At 48.5% G+C, this 23,370-nt stretch overlaps 1 protein-coding gene across 1 annotated transcript in view; it reads right to left on the bottom strand.

The window, feature by feature from the left end:
• Positions 1-23,370, bottom strand: part of LOC144173115 (uncharacterized) — a 56,681-nt gene that overhangs the window by 20,656 nt on the left and 12,655 nt on the right. The window contains exon 2 of the mRNA XM_077701629.1: positions 22,178-22,426. Coding sequence (XP_077557755.1) covers positions 22,178-22,426 — 249 coding nt within the window. The remainder of the gene's footprint in view (positions 1-22,177; positions 22,427-23,370) is intronic.

The following is a 23,370-nucleotide window of genomic DNA, read 5'->3' as shown; positions in this document are numbered from 1 at the left end:
TGCGAGATGTCTGTCCCCCTCAAGGCGAGCACTAATGCGAAGTCCGTTTACCCCAGGGTGTCGAATAAGAACTGAACCGAACAAACCGAACCTTTCTAGAAATCTTCTTTGTACTGCCATTGCTGACATCAAATCGAAGGTCCAAAGTGCCAAATGTTACTATTTCAAAAACGTCATTCCGAGCTTTATAAAAACTCGCCCAGTAAATTTTGGGGCTACCTTAATTCTAAAAAACTTGCCGCCAAACCATCCACAGGACCAAACCGCGTAACAGCTGAAACATTGAATACACACTTTACATTTGTTTCTACTATCGCTGACGGTAAACCACCTCACGTTGAATCATGCGACAAAAACCAACTAGAACCATCACTGTAACTGAAGCAGTCGTACTGAACCTTTTGCTGAACCTTGATGAAAGAAAAAGCCCTGGTCCTGACAAGATACCAAAGCAGTTTCTAAGAAGGTATGCTGAGTGGATAGCAAAGTATGTATGATTTATTTTCAGCAAACCTCTCCTGACCTGTGCTGTTCCAAGGGAATAGAAGGCAAAAATAATCCCAATACCTAAATCTGAAAAAACAATGATGACCTAAACTTCAGAGCCATTTTTCTAACATGCACGGTATGCAATATTTTGGAACACATAATTATTAAACATTTGACTACTTCACTCGAACGGAAAAGCTTTATGTCGTCGTCCCAACAAGAATTTCGTAGATGGCTATCGACGGTAACTCAGCTTGCTGAACTTATACACGACTTCTCCTCTTGCATTGATACCCAAAACAGGTAGACCTCAATTTATTAGACTTCTCAAAAGATTTCGATCGTGTCTCGCACAAACAATAACTATAAAATTACAATCAGCTATACGAAATTGCTGGGATATTGGCTGGATTAAAGGTTACCACTGAGATAGGACACAGTACGTGGAGATAAACAATGAAACGTCCTCAATAGCAGCAGAAACTTCCGGAGTAATTCAAGGTAGCGTCGTAGCACCTTTGCTGTTTCTTATATTTGTGAATAACTTGCCCCTAAGCATTCCCGTGAACGTAAAGCTTTTCGCAGATGATTGCATACTATATAATGAAATCAACTCCCACGACAATCACATAGCGCTAAACAATTCCCTGGAAGCCGAATCAAACTGGTGCCCTAATTGGCAAATGAAAATTAACGCTAAAAAATCCGCTTTGCTGACAATAAACAGAAAAAAACACAGGTCTGAATTTTCCTGCACCATTAATAACATATACTTGACGCGAGTATACGAACATAAATACCTCGGCCTTACAATAATTCAAGATCGTAGGTGGGACACTCACACATCACTAGTACAGTCGAACACGAATATATCGAACACGGGTATATTGAATATTGTCTATATCGAACTCATAAATTATCCCCTTGAAAATTCTGTATAAAAGTATAGGAATTCGTACGTTTATATCGAACCGTATTTTTCCCGACATTGGGTATATCGAACGCCGCGCGAGCTGGAAGGTGCTCTTCGGCGGTCGCTGCACCCCCGATTGAGGTTGAGGAGAATGTAGATGAATGCGCGGGCATGGCGAAGACTGGCTCGCGGAACTAATCCCCCCTACCGGAAAGAATTTGCGCTTGCCCAGTCGGGCCCCGCTACCGGCCTCCGTAGCGTTAGCGGATGGAGCGCGGTATGCTAAATCTCTCTTGGCACACAAGCCCCAACGCTGGGAAAATGTGAAAATTTTGACAGTGCGAGTTGGGATGCCCCGACTGCGCACGTCCTTTTTTTTTTCGGCTGCGTACGTTCCCCGGCTTGCCGAAAAAGAGTTTTGTTTTCTCTCTCTGGATGTCGTCTCAGGAAAGGAAAGAGGGAACGGAGGCGCGTGAGGCCTCTTCCTTCTTTTGCATTTTGCTGCTGTTGCTGCTGTTTGGCGAGTTGTCCCGTACCTTTCGGAGATCACTGTTTCTCTCAGAGATGACCATCGCGAGCGCTTTGTTGGAGTCCGTTCAGAGAGCCTTGAAATTGTTACCTTCAAAGTCCTTGTGGTACGCGCGCGCTGTTCTTTTGCGTGCGTGTTGTGCATGGTGTGCGAAGGCGCAGCGTACTGCTGGAATGTTCTAGTTGTGCAGCCTCGAGAAGATCGAGACCAGCGTCTTTAATTTCATTTCCAGGACGAAGAAGCAGGCCAAGATCAGCGATTTTTTTTACGGAAATAAAGCGTCCTGTTGCGTCGTGAGTGCGGAATTAGTTGTCATTCTTGAATGCGACGATCGGTAAGTGATCGTCTGACATAAGTGACGTCTCAGAGCCCATATTTTTTATATCGAATTTTTTATATATCGAACTATTTCGCGATCCCCTTGGAGTTCGATATATCCGTGTTCGACTGTAGTAACTTCGGCCGCGTTACGGCGATTGATGTTTCTTAGACGACGCCTTTGGTTAGCCCCTGCAGAAACAAAGCTAATTGCATACGGACGTTTCATCACACCTGTGTTAGAGTACGCCAATATCGTTTGGTTTCCTTTTACTCTCACTCAAATTAAGAAGTTAGAAGGCATACAGAGGAAAGTAATCAGGTTCGTTTACAATAAGTACCGGCTATCTGAGTCGCCCGGTGAACTTATTAGAAAAGCTGGAATACTAACAATTCAAAACACAGCCAAACTTTCATGATTAAGATTCATGTATCAGTTGATTCATGGCGAGATAAGAATTAATAAATCCAAATACATTTCTAGGACACAAACACGAATGACTCGCCACACGCATTCCGAAATGCTTAACGAGTGTTCCTTTCACTCACACTCATTTAGATATGCATTCTTCCCATTTGCAACAAGGGAATGGAACAGGCTAAGTCGTTTCATAACAAACTGCACTTCATTAAATAATTTTACCGCATTACTAAAATAGTACTTAAAACATGACAACGTTTAACCCATTCTCCTGCGAATTCCGTCAATTATTTATGTTCTATACGTCTTTGCATATCATTGTGTAATGTCAATGAAGGAATATTGTTGTTATCTGCTTGTCACGGGTTGCTGCTGTCATTGTTTTTATATACATATTGTGGGTTTTTTTTACGCTACGTTGTAGTAACTACGATAAGAAATGTCATTCTTGCACCTACTTATTTTTTTTTCTTTAAATGTGGAAATTTTGCCCCAACAAACGATTGTCCGGTGTTGAAAAGTGTTTAGTCCTTAACATGCATCCCCCTCATGTATGTATATGTTAGGATACCTTGAAAGTGCAAATGATTGTTTTGTATTGTTAGTTTAGTATGAAACGCCCTTTCAGCTAAAATCTCAAATGGAATTTGCAGTATCTGTAAATAAATAAATAAATAAATAAATAAATAAATAAATAAAAATAATTGTTTCTAAATAAATCAACTGGAACCAATCGCGGTTTGGGGGGGGGGGGGGTGGAACTGAACCCATACCAGAACCGTTATTTTTTGAGCACGCTGAACGCGAATCGGAACTGAACCGAAAACAGAAATAACGGTCACAGGTTCACGAAGAATGGGTTGGACCATCCATTGTTGTTATTGCGCAGTAAAAGCCATTCAGGCTTTTTATTTCTCTTACTATAAACTTCGCCACCTCTCGCGCATTTCCCCCTCCTGACCACTTGAACACTCAACGCTATCTTTGTGGCAACAGGGGAAACAAATACGCAACAGTGTAGCAACGGTATGTTTCTGCTGACAGCGCGAGCAGAGCGCGAGGCGGAATCAAACGAAATCTTATTCTAAGCAGCTTGTAGGCGATATGAAGCTACTTAGTGCTTCCTCGCTGGAGCAATCAGGCTGCAAGAGTGCTCCACTGCTCAGCGGCGAAGGCCCACGCACAATTAGTGAAGAATTTTCGTGTTTCATAATTTGTTCAAAAGATTCCACTCCTGCAAAGCAAAAATGCTTGACAAGTGTGACCGCTGGAGTTGCTCAGTGTCTGAGCCGTTTGCTACTGACCACAAGTATCCGGGTAAGATCGGTGTTCCCCGCGGAGCGAAAACGTCCATGTGCGGAGATATCGAGCAAGGTTACATATTCACCGGGTGGATTAAATTACTCTGCCGCACCGTAACATAAGCTGCGCCAAGAAGCAGGGTTAAAGCACGGTAAACATAATAAAACGGCGCGGTAGAGATGGTACGGCGTTTGTCCCGTATCTGCCGCGCAGTTTCGCTGTGTTTCACTGCTCCAGCCAGCTTGCCCACATTCAAGCATTGACATCTGCAGCGCGGGGCATCAAGCACACCAATTATCAAAAAAAAAAAAAATGTGTGTACACAAAAAAATACACACCCCTTTTCTTAAATATTTCCCTCAAAACAACTAAATTCACAATACCAAAAAAAAAACCAAAACGTTGATATTGCTCTATTCATTTCTTTCTAAGACGTTTCCCAACAACGCCTGTGATCAATGCAAAGGAAGCGATTGCCGTAGTGTCAAGTATGATCGTTCGTTATTCTGAAAAGTTGAGCGGAAAGTTCCGCTTTTTACAAATAGAAAGGATAAGCGACATAGGAGGGAAAACTCTTAGCGTATAGTGCGCACTTATACATTTTGCAGAAAACTGCATCACTCGACCTTTCAGGCACTGCGTATTTTGTCTCGGAATGAAAAACAGTAATTAAGAAGATCACACATGCAGAAGCGCAGGCCCGGCGCTCATTTTGTCTGCTGGTTCTGCAGCTCTCAGCTCTAGTTTCTTTTCGGAGGTAGATTTTAAATGCAGAGCATTTCTTTAACTCACGATGTCACCCGTTCTTGGCGTCCGTAGTTGTCCGCATCGCTCGCCTCGACATGCCCGGCTCAGACGTTTCGCTATCGGCGCGATCAACATTCGATAGCGCGCCCAGGCACGTTTCAAGGACACTCTCTCCCGTCTCTCGGACTCAACGTGCGCCGAGGCTGCCAATATTACTGCTGACGAGCGCTCTCTCGTCAGCAGTTGCCACAAGTGCAACAACATTAACCTAACGCAAACTACTTAACGTCGTACGCCCCCGGAAATGCTCTGCATTTGATCGTGCCCCTCGCGAGGGGGATGTTTCACTGCGTCGCCATGCGAACAGTTTGCCACGCTTTAGTTTCAGTTCCGTATCTCCCCGCCGCGGCCGTGGAGAGAAGGCGGCCGGCCGCGACTCTCGCCACCGCGGCGCTGCGGTTGCGAGTTGCGCTAGGAAAGCGAGCGTCGTCTGCTAGGGGGGAGCGGAACGCGTTCCGCTCGGCATCTCCGGTCTTCGCCATTTCTGGCTGCGCACTGCAAAAGAAATAACTTTTTACTGAGAGCCCAAGTCGGTGCTTTCCTTCTTTCGCTACTCGTTCAGGCGGGGGTGAACTGCCGTAGACGAATTAAACAGCGTCTCCCCAAAGCCGTTCCATCTCCTGTTTCGGGCGCCAGTTTTTCCTTTTCAGTTTGTAATGGTATAATCTGCTACGAGACTTAGCAATGCAGCGGACGGAACGATGGCCGATGGTCAGGAGGTACGATGACATAATCTTTGTCACACACACTTCCGTGATAGCTATCGCAAAATGCACTCCAATGGTGAGACCAATAATGCGATGATTGAGAGTTATAACTAAAGCCTACTTTTAACAGAATCGTGGCTTACACCCTCATCACGTGACAGCTAAAAAAATTACGCCCACCTCCCCTCGCGGGTACCCTGGTGTGATGCGACGCTGAGGGGGGTTCAAGCGCAAGCGGAGAGCAACCGTCGACCGAAAGGCCGCCGGAGAGTGGCACACCGGTTATATGCGCAGCGCTCCCGAAGGAGAGGAGACCGCGGAGAGAGAGTGCCGCGGCTATGACGCGACACAATCCAACACAATTCACTTTAATCCAATCGAATCCAAATCCAAGCCAAGCCAAGCCAAGCCAAGCCAATCGAATCCAATCCAATGACCCTCGCAAGAGTGTTCGCTATCGGAGAGGAGAGGGGGAGTGTGGCTGCGGACAACAACGGGCGTAGGCAGGAAAGACGGGGCCGCCGACAAGAGATGCTCCGAGTGTCGCATCTAAAACTTATGCTAGGTCACTATATAATCAAATTTATCGGAAGCATTAACGTAGCTGTTGTAGAGTTTTTTTTTTGTTATGCAACAACTGATAAGAAATGTGCGCCAGTGGTAATAAACGCTGGTATTTAAACGGGCCAGTACGCTGGCCTAAATTTAGGGATTGACAGTTAGCCTGATGGGCGAATTCATAGCGGCGATTTCAATTTCAACAAAAAAGAAATTGTAGAAAGTATAACCCACCATCATATTTCGTGGCGGTGTATAGTCGCGGGGACAACATGAAGTCTTGGCGGGAAAGTAGTTGCGAAATTGTCACTACTTTATCTGGGTTCCTAATACCTTGCATAAATGATTGCTTGCTTTGAAATCGCGCAACTATGATTGGGGAACAGCAGCATTTTGAGTTTTTCTTTGTACTTTGATTTGATAGTCGTTTTAAAATACTACATCATTTCTCATTTAAGTGATGATTCATTTTAATGAACCGCTTCGCCAACCGTTTCAAGCTTTCTATGCGGTCCTTACGTGATTTTGTCGAACCCAAATTGAATCCGAACAAAAGGAATGCCTGAGCCCGAACCGTAACTGATTCCGTATTTTTTTCGGTTTTATCCAGTTAAAAATCAGCGACTAAAACGCCGAAGCGCATCGAAAGACGTCAAGATATCTCACACCTCTACGATGTCTAGAACGCAATCGGTGAGAAACTTTCCAAGAACCGCGGCCCCCAAAAGCCAGCCTTGTCCTGGCTTTCGAAAGTTGAGCGGCTTTTTAAAACTTCTTTGTAACAATTACACAGGTTTTGCGACAAAAAATATCTGAAAAGAAATAAAAATGGCAATAATAACGGCATTTTGCTTCATTTTTATGAACTAAGCATCAATTCTTGTAGTTCTTACACACACCCAGAGAGCATGCCCAGCGGCGAGAATCCTTCTCCCTCGAGGGAGATACGGTTATAGGTGAACTTAAAGCCTTTCTGCTTCTGGTGCTCTGATTGCGCTGATCGAGCCACCAGCAGCTGAGCGGGCCGCCACAAAAAGGTGAGCGAAAACTCTCCATCTAGCTATATTTCCGTTGCTGCAAAACATCCGCCGAATGGAGTACGCAAGCTGTGGTATCTGGGATGTTTGCACATCCGAGCTGAATTTCTGTCAGTGCTAGAGGCCCAGAACTCTTCGTACTTGTCTCTTATTCCAACAGTTGTTGATTTCCTCGCGGGCGGTTCCGTCGGGATCACATCGAAGACAGCTAGACCAATGCGGCAACAGCAGCAATACAGAAGGAAACGCGGTATGCTCGCAGAGCCGATCTCTTGCATATGAGCTCATGGCGCTACCTATCTGCGAAAAGATTAGCCTCGCCGGTTTTTCTCTATTAGTTATGAGTGCAAAAACAATTAAACACAGTTCAAATCATTCTGAAATGTCCTAGAGCAGCGGAGCCGGGCCTGCGTTGTGTCAGCTCGAACGTCAACGGGCCCTCGACCGAGAATGCCAGCGCCGTCACCGCGCAAATTCTACAGTTCGCGCAAAGGAATCGGCAGTAAACGTCAGTGGCGCGTAGCTCCCTTCCCCTCTACCTCCTCTAGGAACGCTGCCCTGCGAGACCACTGCCTCCCGCTTCGCACTCGCGGCCTGCTCTGCCCCGCCTTCAATTCACCCCACGAACCAAACTGTGTACTTTTTTTGTTTTCTCTGCATCGGAGGCCATTTGGGTGCCATTCCTGTTGACGCTGATAACGATGACGACTACGGCCACTTTTCCCATTTAGTAAGACAAATAAGGCCCTCGCCTATCCAGATCCCCCGCTTTGAAGCACGGGGCTTTGGAAACGAACATCCCAGTGTGTGTGCGGTTATAGTAGCACGGGGTCACCACCACAGTCGGTCGCCGTTCAAAACGCTAAGTAACGATTGGTGTTTGTGGTGGAAGTGGGGGAGGGGTGGCGGGGGATAACGCAAGTAAAAAACTTGAAAGAGGAAAATGTAATCTTGGCCTCAATAATGCGCAGCGTTTTTGAAGGACGGATCCGCACATTCGTGAAAAGACTGCGCAGTCTTTTTCCGACAACTGTACGCCTCCATCTTTCAGATGCGTCTTGCGTTAAACCCAAACGCGAAATTTCAAATCTCACCCTATATGCGTCAAATGTTAGATGGCGTGATGTGAGGCGCTCGCGCTAGCAGACACGATGGCAACGTCGTGGACACGTGGTAGCGGAGAGCCGAGAAAGAAGAGGCAGGCCACACAAGACGATGCTGTTGTCCAGCGTGTTCTCATGAGGACTCGCTACAAGCGAAACCAGCGAGGCCCGGCTCAAACGGGAGACCGCCTGTAGGATTGCAAAAAGTAAGACCAACCAGAGCTACGTCCATGTGGAAGACCTGAAGCTCGTCTGGTTTAGAGGTCACCAGCTAGTGAGGGGTCCACCTGGCGCCTTTCCATACTGTATACCAGGGTCCGTTCCACCGCCCTCCTGCCCCGTCGCGACTACATTGGCACGCCGGGCCCCTGTGCGACCTGCATATTGCTGCCTCATGCTGCCCGCTGCCTCCTGTGGTCCGACACCCGGTTACGACCTGGTGCAGTGCATGAGTTTCTTCGGAGGGCAACAGTGTTTCCAACTTGCCGACGTCCCGACACGCGATACGTTGTCATCGTTGCCTTGTCGCACCTCGCCTCGCATCGTCACACGAACCCGCGACGCCCTTTTAATGTTGGTATTTTATGGCTTTATGTACCTTTCGCGCAACTTCGACTTCTCGTTGGCTCTGGTTGTAATAGTACCCGATCTAGGTAATTTTTTTTGTCATATGCTTTCTTCGAAAACATGTTTTTGTTCATAGCCTTTGCAAGCACCCTCATCTAACTACAGGCACTGCGGCAAGTCCCAGTCGCCCCTGAGTATCCTGAAGAACATGTACTTCTCTTCAAATGGATGGGCATTTTTAGCAGATTAGTTATTATTAGGAACCCTTTCAAGATGAAAACGTATTTACAATTGAAGCTTATGTCACAATAAGAGGATCAACTTTATTCTGCTTTGTCGGTGCAATAACTGGTGGTGGTGACTCCTCTCTTCCGCTGAGTCTGCCGGTGACAGGCCATGACGATAGACAATGACAGACGGTGATGACCTGTTCCCCAATCTAGTAACGGTAACTGCAATGTAAGGCAGGGCAGGACCGTGGCGTGCACGCGTAAATGAGAACAGGGTGTGCATCTTCAGGTGTACAAACACTGACGTTTGTGCATCTCTGCTATGCTAACCATTACACAAGATAGAAAGAGAGAGAAATGGAGCGAGCTTTTTCTGAAAGCTGGGAAAGAATTATCCCAGCTTCATTGACTTAACGTCACAAACGAAAGATTGACTTAAGAAAGATAGACAAATAGAGAGTTAGTACCATTTTTCTTTCATAAATCATGTTATTTCTTTGTTCGTGATTTCTGTCCCTAATAAGTGTACCTCCTCTGAATATGTCTTCTCTGTTTCTTTTTTGTGTTTTTTTTTGCAAATACAAGCCATTGCAGCTTTTTATTCCAAATTTTGTTGCACTGTGTACCTTTCTTTTCCCTCTTTTTTTCTATTCTTTTTCTTTTTCTTTTCTGTCGTAGCTTGTAACAAGGCTTAGAAATGTTAACCCAGTGTTCCTGTGTATTGGTCTTATGTACAGGGTCGTCCACGCTAGGTGCGAACACGGCGCAGCGTGGCCGTGCTCCGCAGGGCGCCAGCGCACAAGGCGCGGCCGCGCATCGAAACTTAGCGGCACAGGCGCACAGGGGCTTGGAGGCGGGGCTTTGTGTCGTCTGCTAGCGCGGGAGCGCCCCGTGCTTGCTTTGCTGTGAAGCTCGCCCAACTCTCGGCATGCTTGTAGCGTCTTTGCGCGGCGCAACGCGTTGCGGGAAAGCGCACTTCGCTCACTGCGGCGCGTTTGTAGTTTCTGCGTAAGACAACTGAGCGCTTCCTTTTTTCCGTGCCACCATCCCAGTTCAATGCATATATTGTTACAAACAGTTCAGGACTGGTTTGGTTGGGATTATGGGGTTTAATGCCGCAAAACGACTCTGGCTATGAGGCGCTGTAGAGTAGCACTCCGGATGACCACCCGAAGCTCAGCAGTGATATAGCTCAGCAAACACGCGTTCTGGCATTTCGCCTGTGTTGAAATGCTGCACCTGCTACCGGGATTGAACATGGATCTCCCCGCTCAGTACAGCCAAGCACCATAACCAGTGAACCGCGGCTGTGGGGCGTTCTCGGGTTTTGACGACATTTTGGAACTAAAGAGGGTCACGAACCAAAGCTTTATTTTCTTCATGTGTTCTCTAAAGCATATGGCCATATTTACCTGTATATGGCGTCTGGCTCACTTTTTTTTTTTGTCAGAGTATTTACATGCTCTGTGCAGCTCGGAAGCGCTCGTGGGTGGCTCGACGCGACTTCGAATGACTTCACAGCAGAAATTTGAAGCATAGCGGCTAAGGTAGCGCCTAGGTTGAGCACAAAGCAGGATTGATTTAAAGCAGTCGTTTCGTGCCGTGCAGTGCCGGAATGGAAAGGGGATGAACTACAGTAAGCTGTCACAATCCTTGCGATTGGGTTGAAGGCATATTGAGCATACTGGTCATTTTTCTGTTCGTGGCGTTGATAGGCCATGCGTTTTGGGATGGTAAGGAGAAGGACGCAGAAGTGATGGACCGCAAGAACGGAGAAGCTGTTACACAACGGTGGGGCATGGAACTAGTGACCAGAGCTTCATTACTCACATAGGCCTATTGCGGGAAATTACGAATCAGAACAGAAAAAAGGCTACGTAGCAGGTGGAAAGAAAGCGTAGGTAGGGCCCCTGTGTCTCAAAAATTAGCCAGGTATATGCTTCGCAACTAATGATATATGAACTATAACGCAGCAGGCCACAGTGGGACCAGCCCAAGACTCTGCCGGAGAGTAGGATGATCGTGCTGGATGCGTGAGATCCGTTTGCTGGGCGGCTGCTTGAACTATCTCGACAATGGGCGATGATCTTGTAAAAAAATTGAAAAAGCTTGCCCAAGGTTACACAAGGCGTGATCCATAGCGAAGCTGAAGGATTTCTTTCTATTTAAGCACTGAAAGACACACCACCAAACATTGCATTAGCTTTGAAATTGTTTATTTCATGGCCTCTGGCCGCTTTCCACTTCGGTAGTAGCAGTCATCGTCATATCCATCTTCTTCCTCATGCATGACTGGCGGGCCCGGAACGTTTTGTCGGCAAGTTTGCACATTTCGCCCAAAGTGGAATGCGTCAGGACGCGCTAAAACCAGCGGCAACCGCATCCGCGAAATGGGCGTCTGTAGAGCAAGCTGTATTGTCCCCCCCCCCCCCCCCCCCCCCGTTGAGGTACCTGACGCACGTGAACTGTTTCCTTGGTATTTATTTTGCGAGCGCCAAGCGCAAGCCTGGGCTTCTCCAAGCGCTCGTCGTGAGGCGCGGGCTCACATGAGCGGTAAACTGCGGGAGTCACCATGACCCGAAGTTTTCTGATGACGCCGCACACCGCACACATTTACGGCCTGCAACAACAGCACCGCTGTTAAACAAGCCAACAGATATCGAGACCAGTGTCGGGGGATCGAAACCCAGCCGCATGTTGCCAAAATTCCATGGACTCGAAATGCACGGACCCTCATGTGCTGCATAATGCCAGTGCACATTAAACAAATCCTGGTGGTCAAAATTATCCGCAGCTCTCCTCTTCATTAAATAAACCAAACCAGTCCAGAAATGTTTGTAACAATATATGCATTGAACTGGGATGTTGGCACGGAAAAAAGGAAGCGCTATGTTGACTTACGCAGAAACTACAAGCGCGCCTCAGTGCGCGAAGTGTGCTTTCTCGCAACGCGTCACGGCCCGCAAAGACTCTACAAGCATGCCGAGAGTTGGGCGAGCTTCACAGAAAAGCAAGCACGGCGCGCTCCCGCGCTAGCAGACGACACGAAGTCCCGCCTCCAAGCCCCTGTACGCCTGCGCCGCTGAGCTTCGATGCGCGGCCGCGGCTTGTGCGCTGGCGCCCCGCGGAGCACGGCCACGCTGCGCCGTGTTCGCACCTAGCGTGGACGGCCCTGTACATTTGGTTGTCTTTTTTCTCTTCTTGATCCTTGCTGTTCGCCAAGTTAGGAATCAGCAGCTTCAGTCCACCTGTTATTAATGCGGGCTTCTGTCATTATGTACAATGATGATGAAATAAACGTATTATTATTATTATTATTATTAAACGCTTATATTACAAGCGAAGCTGCCTGGCGTTCCCGAATCACAAGGTCAATTTTCGCAGAACTCTTGAAAGCAAGCAGAGTGATTCTCGTTCACGCGCGAACTCTCGGAGACGCTACCGACCGGCGGCGTGTTCTTCCGGAGAGCGCGCGAGTCTACCCATTTTCGAACAATCGACAAACAGCCGCCAAGCGCACACGTCTGTATTGGCCTCGAGGACATACCGTGGCGCCAACTACGAGTGACGTCACTTGTAGGACGCCGAATTGTGTTGTCGTCTGCTACAACACATTTCCCGTGCGTATGCGGAAGCGTGTTTTTTGTTGTGGACACCGTCTCGCCCGCTCCTTGTGGATTTGATGCAAATTACCCAAAAAGTTTTCTGTAAACCAAATAATGCGGGCAAGCAAACAGTGACTCGCTTGTTCCCGGCGACACCGCCGCGTTTAGGTAGTTGCTACCATCGCGACCCACAGCTCTTACATACGCAGCCAGCTAACGCCAAGGACGATGCAACTGATGCCGAGAAAAGTATGCTGTAAATTCATTATGAAATACTTGTGACGGAACATGTGTGTGCAAGCAAACACCTCGTAACAGCGACGGAAACGCGTCGCTCACTTTTTGATCTCACCGCGCGAACTGCTCGTATTGCCTGGTAAATGAATGACGCGAGAACGGTGATCAGATTGCTTCGCCGCACATGCTTAAAAGTATTGTTCTGGTCTGCAGTTTGGCTTAATCAGTGCCTATTTCCCCTATGATGTGTTTATGGTCATGCCCGGATTTGATTAACGATCACTGCCGTAGCCTGTACTCTGCACAGCTGATGCTTACTTTTCGCGACTTGTCCGCAATGTATGAACGGTATGAACGCGAGTTTTTAACGCCTTCGAGCGGGTGCGGACAAGGCTATATTTAGTTTTCATTAGGTGCTCGGCGTGGTAATTTATAACTGCAGCGTGTTTTGTATGTTTACAGTAAGCCGGCACTTCTGAAGCATCAATTTCGAAACTCACGACTGCTCACAGAAGGCGAGGCTGCGCACGAGGAGAAACACGTCGTTAATGATTTCGGGTAATGGGGATATTTAGAATAGGAGAACCGAGGTTGGGGACCCCAAGAAGTTCGAGGAACCCAGACACAACACGCGCGTGCGCGACGGGGGGGCCTTCGCCAACAGCTCGCATCCGGCTTCGGATGCACGTAATCGGATGTTGGGAACTTTACGCTTGGCGGCTCAGCAGATATTTCACCGCCGTTAGAGTTGCGAGTGTTGCGAGTGACAGTCCCTAACAGAACGTTTCACCATGCTGGGAACTCTGTAAGCGCGGTGATTTCCGTTGAAGCGATCGACGATCAAGATACCTGCACGGCCTCGGCCGCGGCTCGAACCGACCTGCGTCGGTTCGAGCCGCACCGTCGGCTGTGCGGGCAGGCACGGCGGGTGTGTGTGCTTCTGCGAGCAGTTAACGCTTCACGATTTCCTGCTTCATACATTTCTTGCAAACAAGAAAAATCTAGAAACTTCACTCGGCGATCGTCTTAGTCCAGATTGTTGATCGGGGAAACAAGCCGCTGCTTACGCTTCGGTCGCATGGGTAATACACCACAACGTTCATGGTGTTTGCGGATAATCTACTACAGTTGATACAGTTATACAGTCACCATTAGGTCGAACTGCGCTTGACGCACTGAGAATTAACTTCAAACGAAGGAAATTAACACGAAAATACTTTTAGAACGCGCTTCCTAAGCGAAGTGTCACGCGCTGCAAGCCAGCTACGCAGCAAGATAGGAACGGTGATCCTACAAGTGACGTCAAAACGATCGCAGCGCCGGCCTCTCCAGTGGTGGGCCTCGCGGCCAATATGCGCGCCCCTCCGAACCATCTGTTGAACGCGCGTTCTCCAATTGGCGGACTCTTCTCCTCCTCTCCTAAACCACGCCCACCAGCGCTTCGCGCGTGCTCTCACCCGCGTTTTGGCTCCGCCCTCCTGCGCCAGGCGCTTGTTCTCCCTCTCGCTAGTCTACGGCCTCTCCACATGGCAGCGCCCTCCTTCCATGAAAGCCTCGATGAAGAACAGCTTCAGTGTAAAACTTCAGAGCGGCGTCCTCGTTCCAGACGTCTTGATCTCGGGCCATTTCGGCACACCTTCCGATTAAGCGCAGCGGATCTTCGACGCCGGAAGTGACGAAGGCTCTCTACCAAAGAACTGTGGAAAGGTGGAGGTTTGGGGTAGTGTAGGTTTCTTGCAGCCACCTACCATGTGTTTGAAGGTTCCGGGTACTCCCCAAAAGCGGCCAAGCTGAAAAAACTGTAAGATAAAAGAGGCGCCTTCTGTTGGAGTAAGAAATTAACTTGAGGGGCGCAGAATTTTCTTTGCTGGTTTCTGAGTAGTGATTTGTGAGATGCAGGATGTGTTCTACCGGAGAGAATACTGTGAGGATGCATGTGCTCGGTAGCGGTGCCATCAACACTGGCTCAGCGGGTCGGATGTCGAGCCACAGAATTGACGATCTCCTGCCGGGTTAGCCGCTGTGAGCTAACGCCAATACAACCTCCACTGCTCCCGTCGGTGTAGTTACGATTACTGGCCACCGCATCGATGCAGCCACTACTATCACAACCTCAGTCGATGTCGCTTTCCTTGGCCACCACTTCCCGCCCTGAGCCTGTCACTATTCTCTCCGATTTGGAGACAGCCTGCCGAAACTGTCAGCTTGGCCGCATCTGTTTATCAGACCTACTCTTCCTCACTGAATACTGCTCGACAACCCCTGACATACGCATCGTCTGTGATCCTGGACGTGCCGCCATCCCCATCAATGAAGCGACTCAGGCCATGGCTTGCGATTTTATACACCAAGCCCATGCCGACGGTGGCCATTCTGCATCCCCCCCCCCCAAAGATCTCTCCCCCCACTGATTGGCTACACAGAAATTCTCGCCCATCACAGGCAAACTAGCCGCAGCCTCCCACCATCACACTGGCGGCAGTCCCGAGACAAAGGTACAACTTTGCGGTGGCTCCAAATGAATACCCATCCCTCCCACCTCCACCTCATCTTCCCCACCCAACAACCTTCCCTCTATGCTCACTTTACGCAGCCTGGCACCCTATTCCACATGGTATGGGTGTGCCAACGCGCTCCAGATTTTCCCCCACTTTCCAATGCCACCTTCTATCAGTGAATGGCTACCCTGGCCAGCTCAGACCTGGAAAGCCAGCTCAACCTGGCGAACAAAGCAAGGGCAGCAAGTCGAAGACAAGGAATCCCGTACTAGCTAGGGTTACCTTTCACGAGGCGAGGACCATAACATCAGCCCCTGCTCGACCAATAAAAAATACTTCTTTCTATTCTCGTCCGTAGTCTGAAAGATTATTTGAAGCGTTGTGACGTGCAGTCGATTGTCTGCAAACTAGCAACACGCGTGTTGGGAGCCATGTATGCACTGACTTTTCTGCGGCGTTGAATTAGCGTAAGAGCGATCACCGCTTCCTCTGCTTGAAGGAGACTTCTTTCGCGGTTTCACAGGCTGCATCGGTGTTTATTGATTCAAACGACAGTGGCTGCTGTTCTGGGGTAAAACGCCGCATCCGTGTCGCTGATGAAGGGCGTATACCGGTGATTTTAAAGATCTTTCGGGCTCGGGTCTATACGATCTTCGTAATGCACGCACAGGATGCACATTGCGGGGTAAGACAGGCCCAAATAAATTTCTCCGAATCGTATGAGGCACATTTCTAGTGAGGAGAGCCTGGTTTCTGAGTAGGGTCGCCCGTTCCAGGCGCAAGAGAATGAGCCTCCCCGTTTCTGTTGTCCCCACCGTTACCCTTTGGCTCGACAGATGCACGATCGGCCGAGTTGATTTCTTTGAGCTTTGCGTTGTTAAGGAGACCGTAAGCTATGGCGTCAATATTTTTGTGCGTTGTTACGTTTAGCTGAGCTGTGCTTCAGGCCGACGCAGCTTGTCGACGCCCGACGGTGGAGAACCAGATTTATTGCGGCATACTTGCGAACAAAAAGAAAAAAAAAATTAGCCGGGGAATACGCTACTCCCTTATTCGTTATTTCGGCGCAGCAGCGGCGCGGTGAGGCAGCACTCACTCGTGGGTTCTCTCGACGGCAGCGATCATGAGCCTCTGCGTCGGCGGCGCGAAGTGCGTATCAGGAAGGGACCGTGACCCGCGTCTTAGGGCAGGAAACGCACATTATCGTCACGCGCACTCCCCCTCGCGTTTTCACCAGCTTAGTGCAGACGAGCGTCTCATGCCAGCACCGCATAATTACCCCCCCCCCCCCCTTCCTCCTCAACCGCACACTTTCGTAGAGGGCTCGACCCGCCACGGCGAGCAGCCCTCCACTCAGAATTTCGCGACACCCTCCGCCTTCGCTTTCTGTTATTCTTCGGTCTTGCCATCGTTCACTCGGTTACGGCGACGATGCGACGCGACTCAGCCCAGAGACGGCCGCCAAAGGGCTGCGAACTAAAAGAACCCAACGCGGGGCTCGAGCTTGGTTTTTAGACCACGCCATCGCGTTGGAGACTGGAAAACAGCACAGCCACAGTTATCCCTTGTGCATGGCGGCCCCCTAGTACGTATTTCAGATCTGGTCGGATGTGGCCGGTTCTCACACGTGCGCTATCGTGCTCCAGTGCATCCGCCTTGGGCAGTTTAATCTTGTTTCGAGAGTGATTGAGGTCACAGTTGCGCCGCTCCAGCGTAAAAGCGGGACGAACGCCTTGACAAGGGGAAGTGCGTCCACCGTATCCATGGGCGTAAGCAGGGGGTTAAAAAAGGGCACTGCCCCCCCCCCTCCCAGCTGTTGCCCCCTTCCACTTATCCTCAGCCCTTCCGCTACGGTCGCGCTTGCTTATATCCCTCTGAAAATGGTAATTATATACTCTCCAGAATCTTCATTTCGTCCCCAGGGAGGCGATAGGGCATTTCTTTCCTGGGCGAGATCGCGAATAGACACAACAAACAAAAATGTAAGCAAGCCACCTCTGGTAGCCTTCACCGAGCAAATTCTACAGCTGGTATTTTCCCTGAAAAAAAAAACAAAGTTTTTAACAGCAGAGCTGCGTAACCTTGAGCTCGGTACTTTGTCTTTAGCAAAGAGAATAACACTAGCAAAACAAACTCCTCCGTCGCAAGGCGCCCGGCTCAACCGAGCCGTGTAGGCGCAGCCAAGCCTCACCTAGCTATGACGTCATCGCGCCCCCCCTCCCGTCACCGATCGACCCTGGAGAACACCCTGCCCAGCGTTCTTGGCGTGATCTTTCGTGTGAGAGCACATAACAGCTCGCGCTACAAACACCGAGTTCGCGAAGCCCGTTGCCCCGGGTTCTAGTGCGAGCTAACGTGGTTCACTTTGGGAGGGGTGTAAAAGCCTGCGGACACAACGATCTCGGCATGCCAGTCATATAAAACCTAAAGCGGCAAGTTTGAAAACTCGTATGATGCGCCGGGTCTCTGACGAGGGGAGAGGGGTTCGCCAGCTCTGCTGTTTCTCCAGCCGGGCACCGCCGGTGCAAGCTGCTTCATTTTTTATTATGTTCTTCCCTGGATTAGCAAAGCCTGGGTACTTTGTTAAAGGCCCCTCGCCTAACTGCAGGTGCTGAGCCATTCTGGGGCCTTGGCCTGTGTCAAATGTCTTCGAAGTGCGGGAATCTGTCCCATTTGCTTCAACGAAACATACTGGTGGGAATGTGCTTATCGGAGTGGGAACGTACATTATCCTTTACCGCAAAGCTTTCCTAAAGCTTCAAAGTCATGAGTATATGAAACGAGTTCCGGGGAGCACGGTAATCTGTTCTGATCCGGCAGGCTCTGGCGTGTTCGCTGCAATAGTCCAGAAAAGCCATCAACACCAAGAAAATAAATAGAGCGACTGCAGGCGAGTCAGCTGCACGTCCTACCTGTTTAAACTCGGGCAAGGTGCTTCTGCGTATGTAGTCGAAGAGATATTTGCTGAGTGCTACTTTTTCACAGTGTTGTGGCTTCGCCAGTCGCCTCTCGATACCACTTTTGCTCTCTAAGTGGAGTTACGAGTTCCCGGGGCCACCTGAAGTCCAACTTGTGACCTCTGTTCGAAAGGCGAAGAATTCATGTCCCCTCTTTTTCAACACGAAAGTGTTTAATGCCCGGATACACACCAGATCTCACCGGCATCATATCCTTCACGGGAAGGACGTCGCCAGAAAAAGTGCTATCGGCGCGGCTCCACCCGGATTCGAGCCACGAACTCTCTCGTCGCAACGGGAGGTACTCAGCGCTATGTTAAAGGAGCCATGAAGAGAAAATACAACTTCATTTAATTTGAAAGAACTAGGATTCAGTATCTCACTCAGCTCCATTAGAGCCACAAAAGATGTTTTTTTAACGGAAAAAAAGCAAGAAGTATTTAAAAACTTTCAAATTTTGCGCCACAGTGACGTGTTATGAGCAAGAATGACGTCATACGGACCAACAATAAAACATAATTTTCAGTGCGTTAACTGCACGTTAGCATTCAACTGATGCGGTCAAATGGAACTAGAGGCCCCATTACAGACGTCCAGTCATGTGTCGTCGCGACAGGTCAGTTAGGCGGCCGCCAATCGCACAAACAAGGTTCCGTGACGTCATAGAAAAGTTGCGGGAAATTGGCTAGGGGGTCGCCTTGGCTTCACGCGTTTTCTTTAATATCTCCGTTATTTGTTCAAAGATTGCGATGATATTGGCATCATTGTTATCGGGCCTAAGCAGTCTTTCTAATAAACCCAACTTGTATTTTGTGTTCATGGCTCCTTTAACTGGGCTATGAATGCAAGCGCAAGGGTTGTACGAACGCACCTTCTATCTTCCCCAATACCTTCTTCTGGATTCAGATGGTGCTGCCATCCAGGAGAGGCGAAGCTAAGTAGTTCATCATGACGCTAATGAGCGCCGACAGTTGGCGCCTCGATGCCAGCGTCTTCGTGTACGCGGGACGTGGGGAATCGGGGCACCCTCGGCCACCTACTGCTTTCGGTTTCGGCTTCCGTTCGGTTTCGTTCGCACGCTTTTAAAGGAGCTGTGGTTTCAGTCAGATTTACGCATTGCTCCGGCGCGTACAATCCAGTGTCTAACGTTCATGCGTCTAACGGGGCCATACCGACGTAATATTATTAGCGATGTGCAATCGCATACGGATGCAAAAAAAAATTTAGGTTCTCCAGTGAAGGCATATTTCACTGTCGTGTTTTACCGATTCCTGTGAACGAGGCGTCAGCCACCTTTTTTTGTGTTGCTAGGTAGCAGCGACAAATAAAATCGGCAGCACCAACGTTCAGCCATTCAGCTGGCTAAATGGCTCAACGTTGGTGCCTGCAATCTCACCCACTCTTGGAAGTGTACTTCGCAGGGTAAAGAGAACGGAAAAAAGTGGTCCTAGGGCACAGTGCACCTCGCAGCCTCTATGCGCCAGAGTGAGCTCGCTTCTGCTAGCATCTAGGAGCAGTTTTAGACAAGTGCGGTGTCACTGCCAAGCTAAAATGGACATCAGAAGCTTCTTTGTAGGAAAATCCAACACTGATTCCAATGCTTCGCCCTGTTTGATAAAGAAGAGACAACTTTCTGAACCGGTCCACATTACCGAATCAGACGAAAGTTCTGCCACCACCACCGCTGCACTTGAACAAACTAAACCATCGAAGGATCCTCTCAGCCCTCCAATCCTCCTTCGGGGGTAAGCTCCATCCCACCCAATTGTTGGTTCCATCTTCGTCGTAGAAAACATTTAGGTACACCCACTGGTCAGCACAGAAAACAAATCCAAGCTGCCTAGTTCATTGCAGATTTCGTTTGTTCCTCTATTCTTTAGGACAAACGGACTTGTCTTGCGTGGTACGGCTTTAAGAGTGCCTATTCAATGGCCCCTTAACCTTCAATATACATGCTTACTGGAATTATTTGGTGCGCGTGTGCTAAGATGTATTTTCGCTTGATTCACTTTATAGCTTCATAGAAAGCTGTCTTTTAGTGTTAGCATTGCGTACCGGGCGAACCCGTAAGGTTACCAACGGAAAGTTAGATGGGGTCAATAAAGAAATGTTGAATGCACAGCAATGGTTTATCCCGTTCCACTCAGCTTCCTGAAAAATGTTGTGTTTCTAAGTAGAGAGATGAAAACATCAAAGGTACAGCAACATATGCGTCTCCTGCCGAATATAATTTTCCAGCACAGTATTAAAGCACTAGAAACAAGGTAGAGCAACATATGCGCCCCCAGCCTAACATAATTTGCCAGCATAGCAGTAAAGCGTTACAGACAATCTCAAACGCCGAAAATACTGTAGGGAAACTTACAAAAAAAAGTGCACCACATAGTTGCACACCAAATTCACAGACCGAACATTCCGAAACTCCGGAGGAATGCTCGTAGCATCTTTATGTAGCATTCTTTACTTGGGATCGCTGTTATCACCACTGGAACAAAACTGGAGACATCCCAGTAGCTTTACATTTAATGTAACACCAAAATTCTTCCAAGGAACAAGATAAATGTCGAGACAAAGATCTGTGAATGGTTTCTGAGCCTTGAATTACTCCTGCATTAAAGGCCGATACAAGCCCTTGAAGTACCAGTTTATTGTCCGCATACCTTTTGCTAGCGAACACTTAATTCGTTCATTTCTTCTTTGCCCACATTGCCAAGTTTCTCGTTTCTTTGTTCAACAAGAAATCAAAACGGAGAGAGCATATCATCACTACGAACCTTATTTTGAGCATGCCGATAGGAATTACCTCTATTCAGACAAAGCTTTCTTTGCGTTTCGAATGTACAATATTTTACCAGATCCCTGCTTACACCGCACTAGCTGTGCAAACGTGTGCTTGATTCTAGGGCACACTAAACGAAGCGATTGTTTCTATAATCATGTCGTATGCACGAGGTGTTCAGTATCAGCAATATTTCATACACACTATGCATGCGCACATACCATCATTAAAGCATCTCGAGCCTTAGCAGCAACTGATCTTCCTTAACATAACCCTCACGTTCAATGTCGCTTGATTCAACCCACGTTGAAGCAAAATAAACGGCGTTGTTGCTGCCCCCAACTGGTCTGCAATACCACTTCCTTTTAGCCTCCTCGGTGCTTGGTTTCCCGCAAAGGTGCCGTTCTTGTCGAGTGTCCGGGTGGATGACGCAAAGCTTCAATTCTTTCGTAAATGGCCAGTCAACAAAGTCATCCTCTCTACCCTCGTGCTGTTGAATAAGCAAAGCAACGTAAATGGTGTCACCCTCTTTCTGGAAGCGAATTCCCCAAGACATCAGGTAACGCCGCAGGTATACCTTGTCACTCGTACTCTGAGAATAACCATCTTTCAGTGCCTCTGCCTTGAGTGCTGCATATCCTCTTATGACCTGGTGATGCATTCCCCGGTCGCTTGGAATCGATGCCAATGCTGAGGTTATTGTGGTCCTTAACGATTCGCTTTTTTCAGTGTAAAGGGCTTTTATCGCAGCTACGTTGCTCTCTAAGGCTGGACCAAACTGTTCTGTAAGTGCTCCTTTCAAATGATTACTGATGAGGCAGATTTCAGTAAGTTTGTCACTAAGACAGTCGCTCTTCAAGGACAATTGAGAAAGTTTCGAATCCAGTTCGCCCACTCGCACTTCTCTCGTTTCTTCGAGAGCTAGAATGGCTTTTATCGCCTCTTCGGTCTCTTCCAAGCGATTGAGCGTTCGAACTGAGGCTGGCCCAAATTTTCCTTTTAGTGTTTCGTTCAAGTGATTAATATTGTGGCAAATTTCAGCGAGTTTGTCGTTCTGTAAGCCACTATCCAACGACAGTTGAGCCAGCCTGGAATCTAGTTCGCGTACTCGCTCTTTTACCTCTCTTTCGAAAGCCGCCAAATGGGAATTTTCGTTGTTATCCGCCCCCTGACGTGCTTCAGCTGCAGCATGCACTACACATGTAGTACATCGAGTCTTCAGGTGCGCACAAATGTTGTGGCTCAGCACCACCGCCGAGCAGTTGGGACAGTGGGTCACGTGATGCTGGCAATCCTGGCGAACGTGTTCGGCGATCTGCGAAGCTGGAAGGACGACACCGCAACCGTTGACTTCGTTCCAGCAATGCACCTGTGTGGAGGGCACAAAAAATGAAAAGTGAGAAAACAAGAAAACAACTTGTTCTTAGGTTCAGTAAGAAAAGGCCCCAACAAATTGCGCCATAGCACCGCAACGCAAAAAAATTGAATTTCTCTCAAACACCACCGTTTGCTCTAATAAATGTTTCTTCTCTCTATCCAGGAAACATTCATTACGTTTGTCATGGGAGGAACGAGACTGGAGAAGATTAACACCATGAAAGGTAAGCAGATGGGCGGGAGGGAGGAGGGCGAGGGGAGGCACCTACGTGTCAGAGGCAAAACACTATTGACTTTCGACGACATTTGCTGAGAAGAGAAAAGGTATGTGACGATTTTTTAACATACGCAGGCTGGCTATTCACAGCACCGGGCTGCAAGGCGATGGTGATGACTCAGATGAGTATGTTATTCGGTACTCACGCATAAAAATTTGCGTGCTGCCGAAGGGGCGGTTGCATTACGGCCCTGCAATACAGTTACAAGGCTGGTGCTTGGACCGTACCTTGGCTTTGTAGGCTGAGTGCAACCCGCTGTCCCAGTATAGTACGACCGAAGTTTGCAGATGTGTGGTCATTGCATTTCTTCCCGTAAACATGGACTAGGAACCGCGTGTGAAGCTTAAAGGAGCACTGACACGAAAATTTTATGTTACGCTTTTATTGCTTTTAACGATGCTTAATGGTCTGGCGAACCTGAAACAGCACTTCAAATACTTCAGCGCGCGATAGTTAATTACATTGAACGGCCTGAAAATAGTTTGTTTCAAATTCCGGCGCTTTTATCCCGAACGGCGCATATGACAGAATCCCGGCGTGACCTGACCGCTTTGTGCGGACGTCACCGGCGCCCGCTTGAGAGGGCGTTGCGCCCGCTCGCCGCTCGTGGGGCCACGCGCGTGAAGTGACGTCACGAGTTTTTGACCAGCGCTGTCGC

Source organism: Haemaphysalis longicornis, unplaced genomic scaffold (genome assembly GCF_048455015.1).
Source record: "Haemaphysalis longicornis isolate Haplotype H1 unplaced genomic scaffold, Haemaphysalis longicornis Haplotype H1 scaffold_29, whole genome shotgun sequence".
NCBI classification, from domain to species: Eukaryota; Metazoa; Arthropoda; class Arachnida; order Ixodida; family Ixodidae; genus Haemaphysalis; species Haemaphysalis longicornis.
Note: the sequence above shows the minus strand (reverse complement) of the source record. Positions and strands in the feature narration are given on the sequence as shown.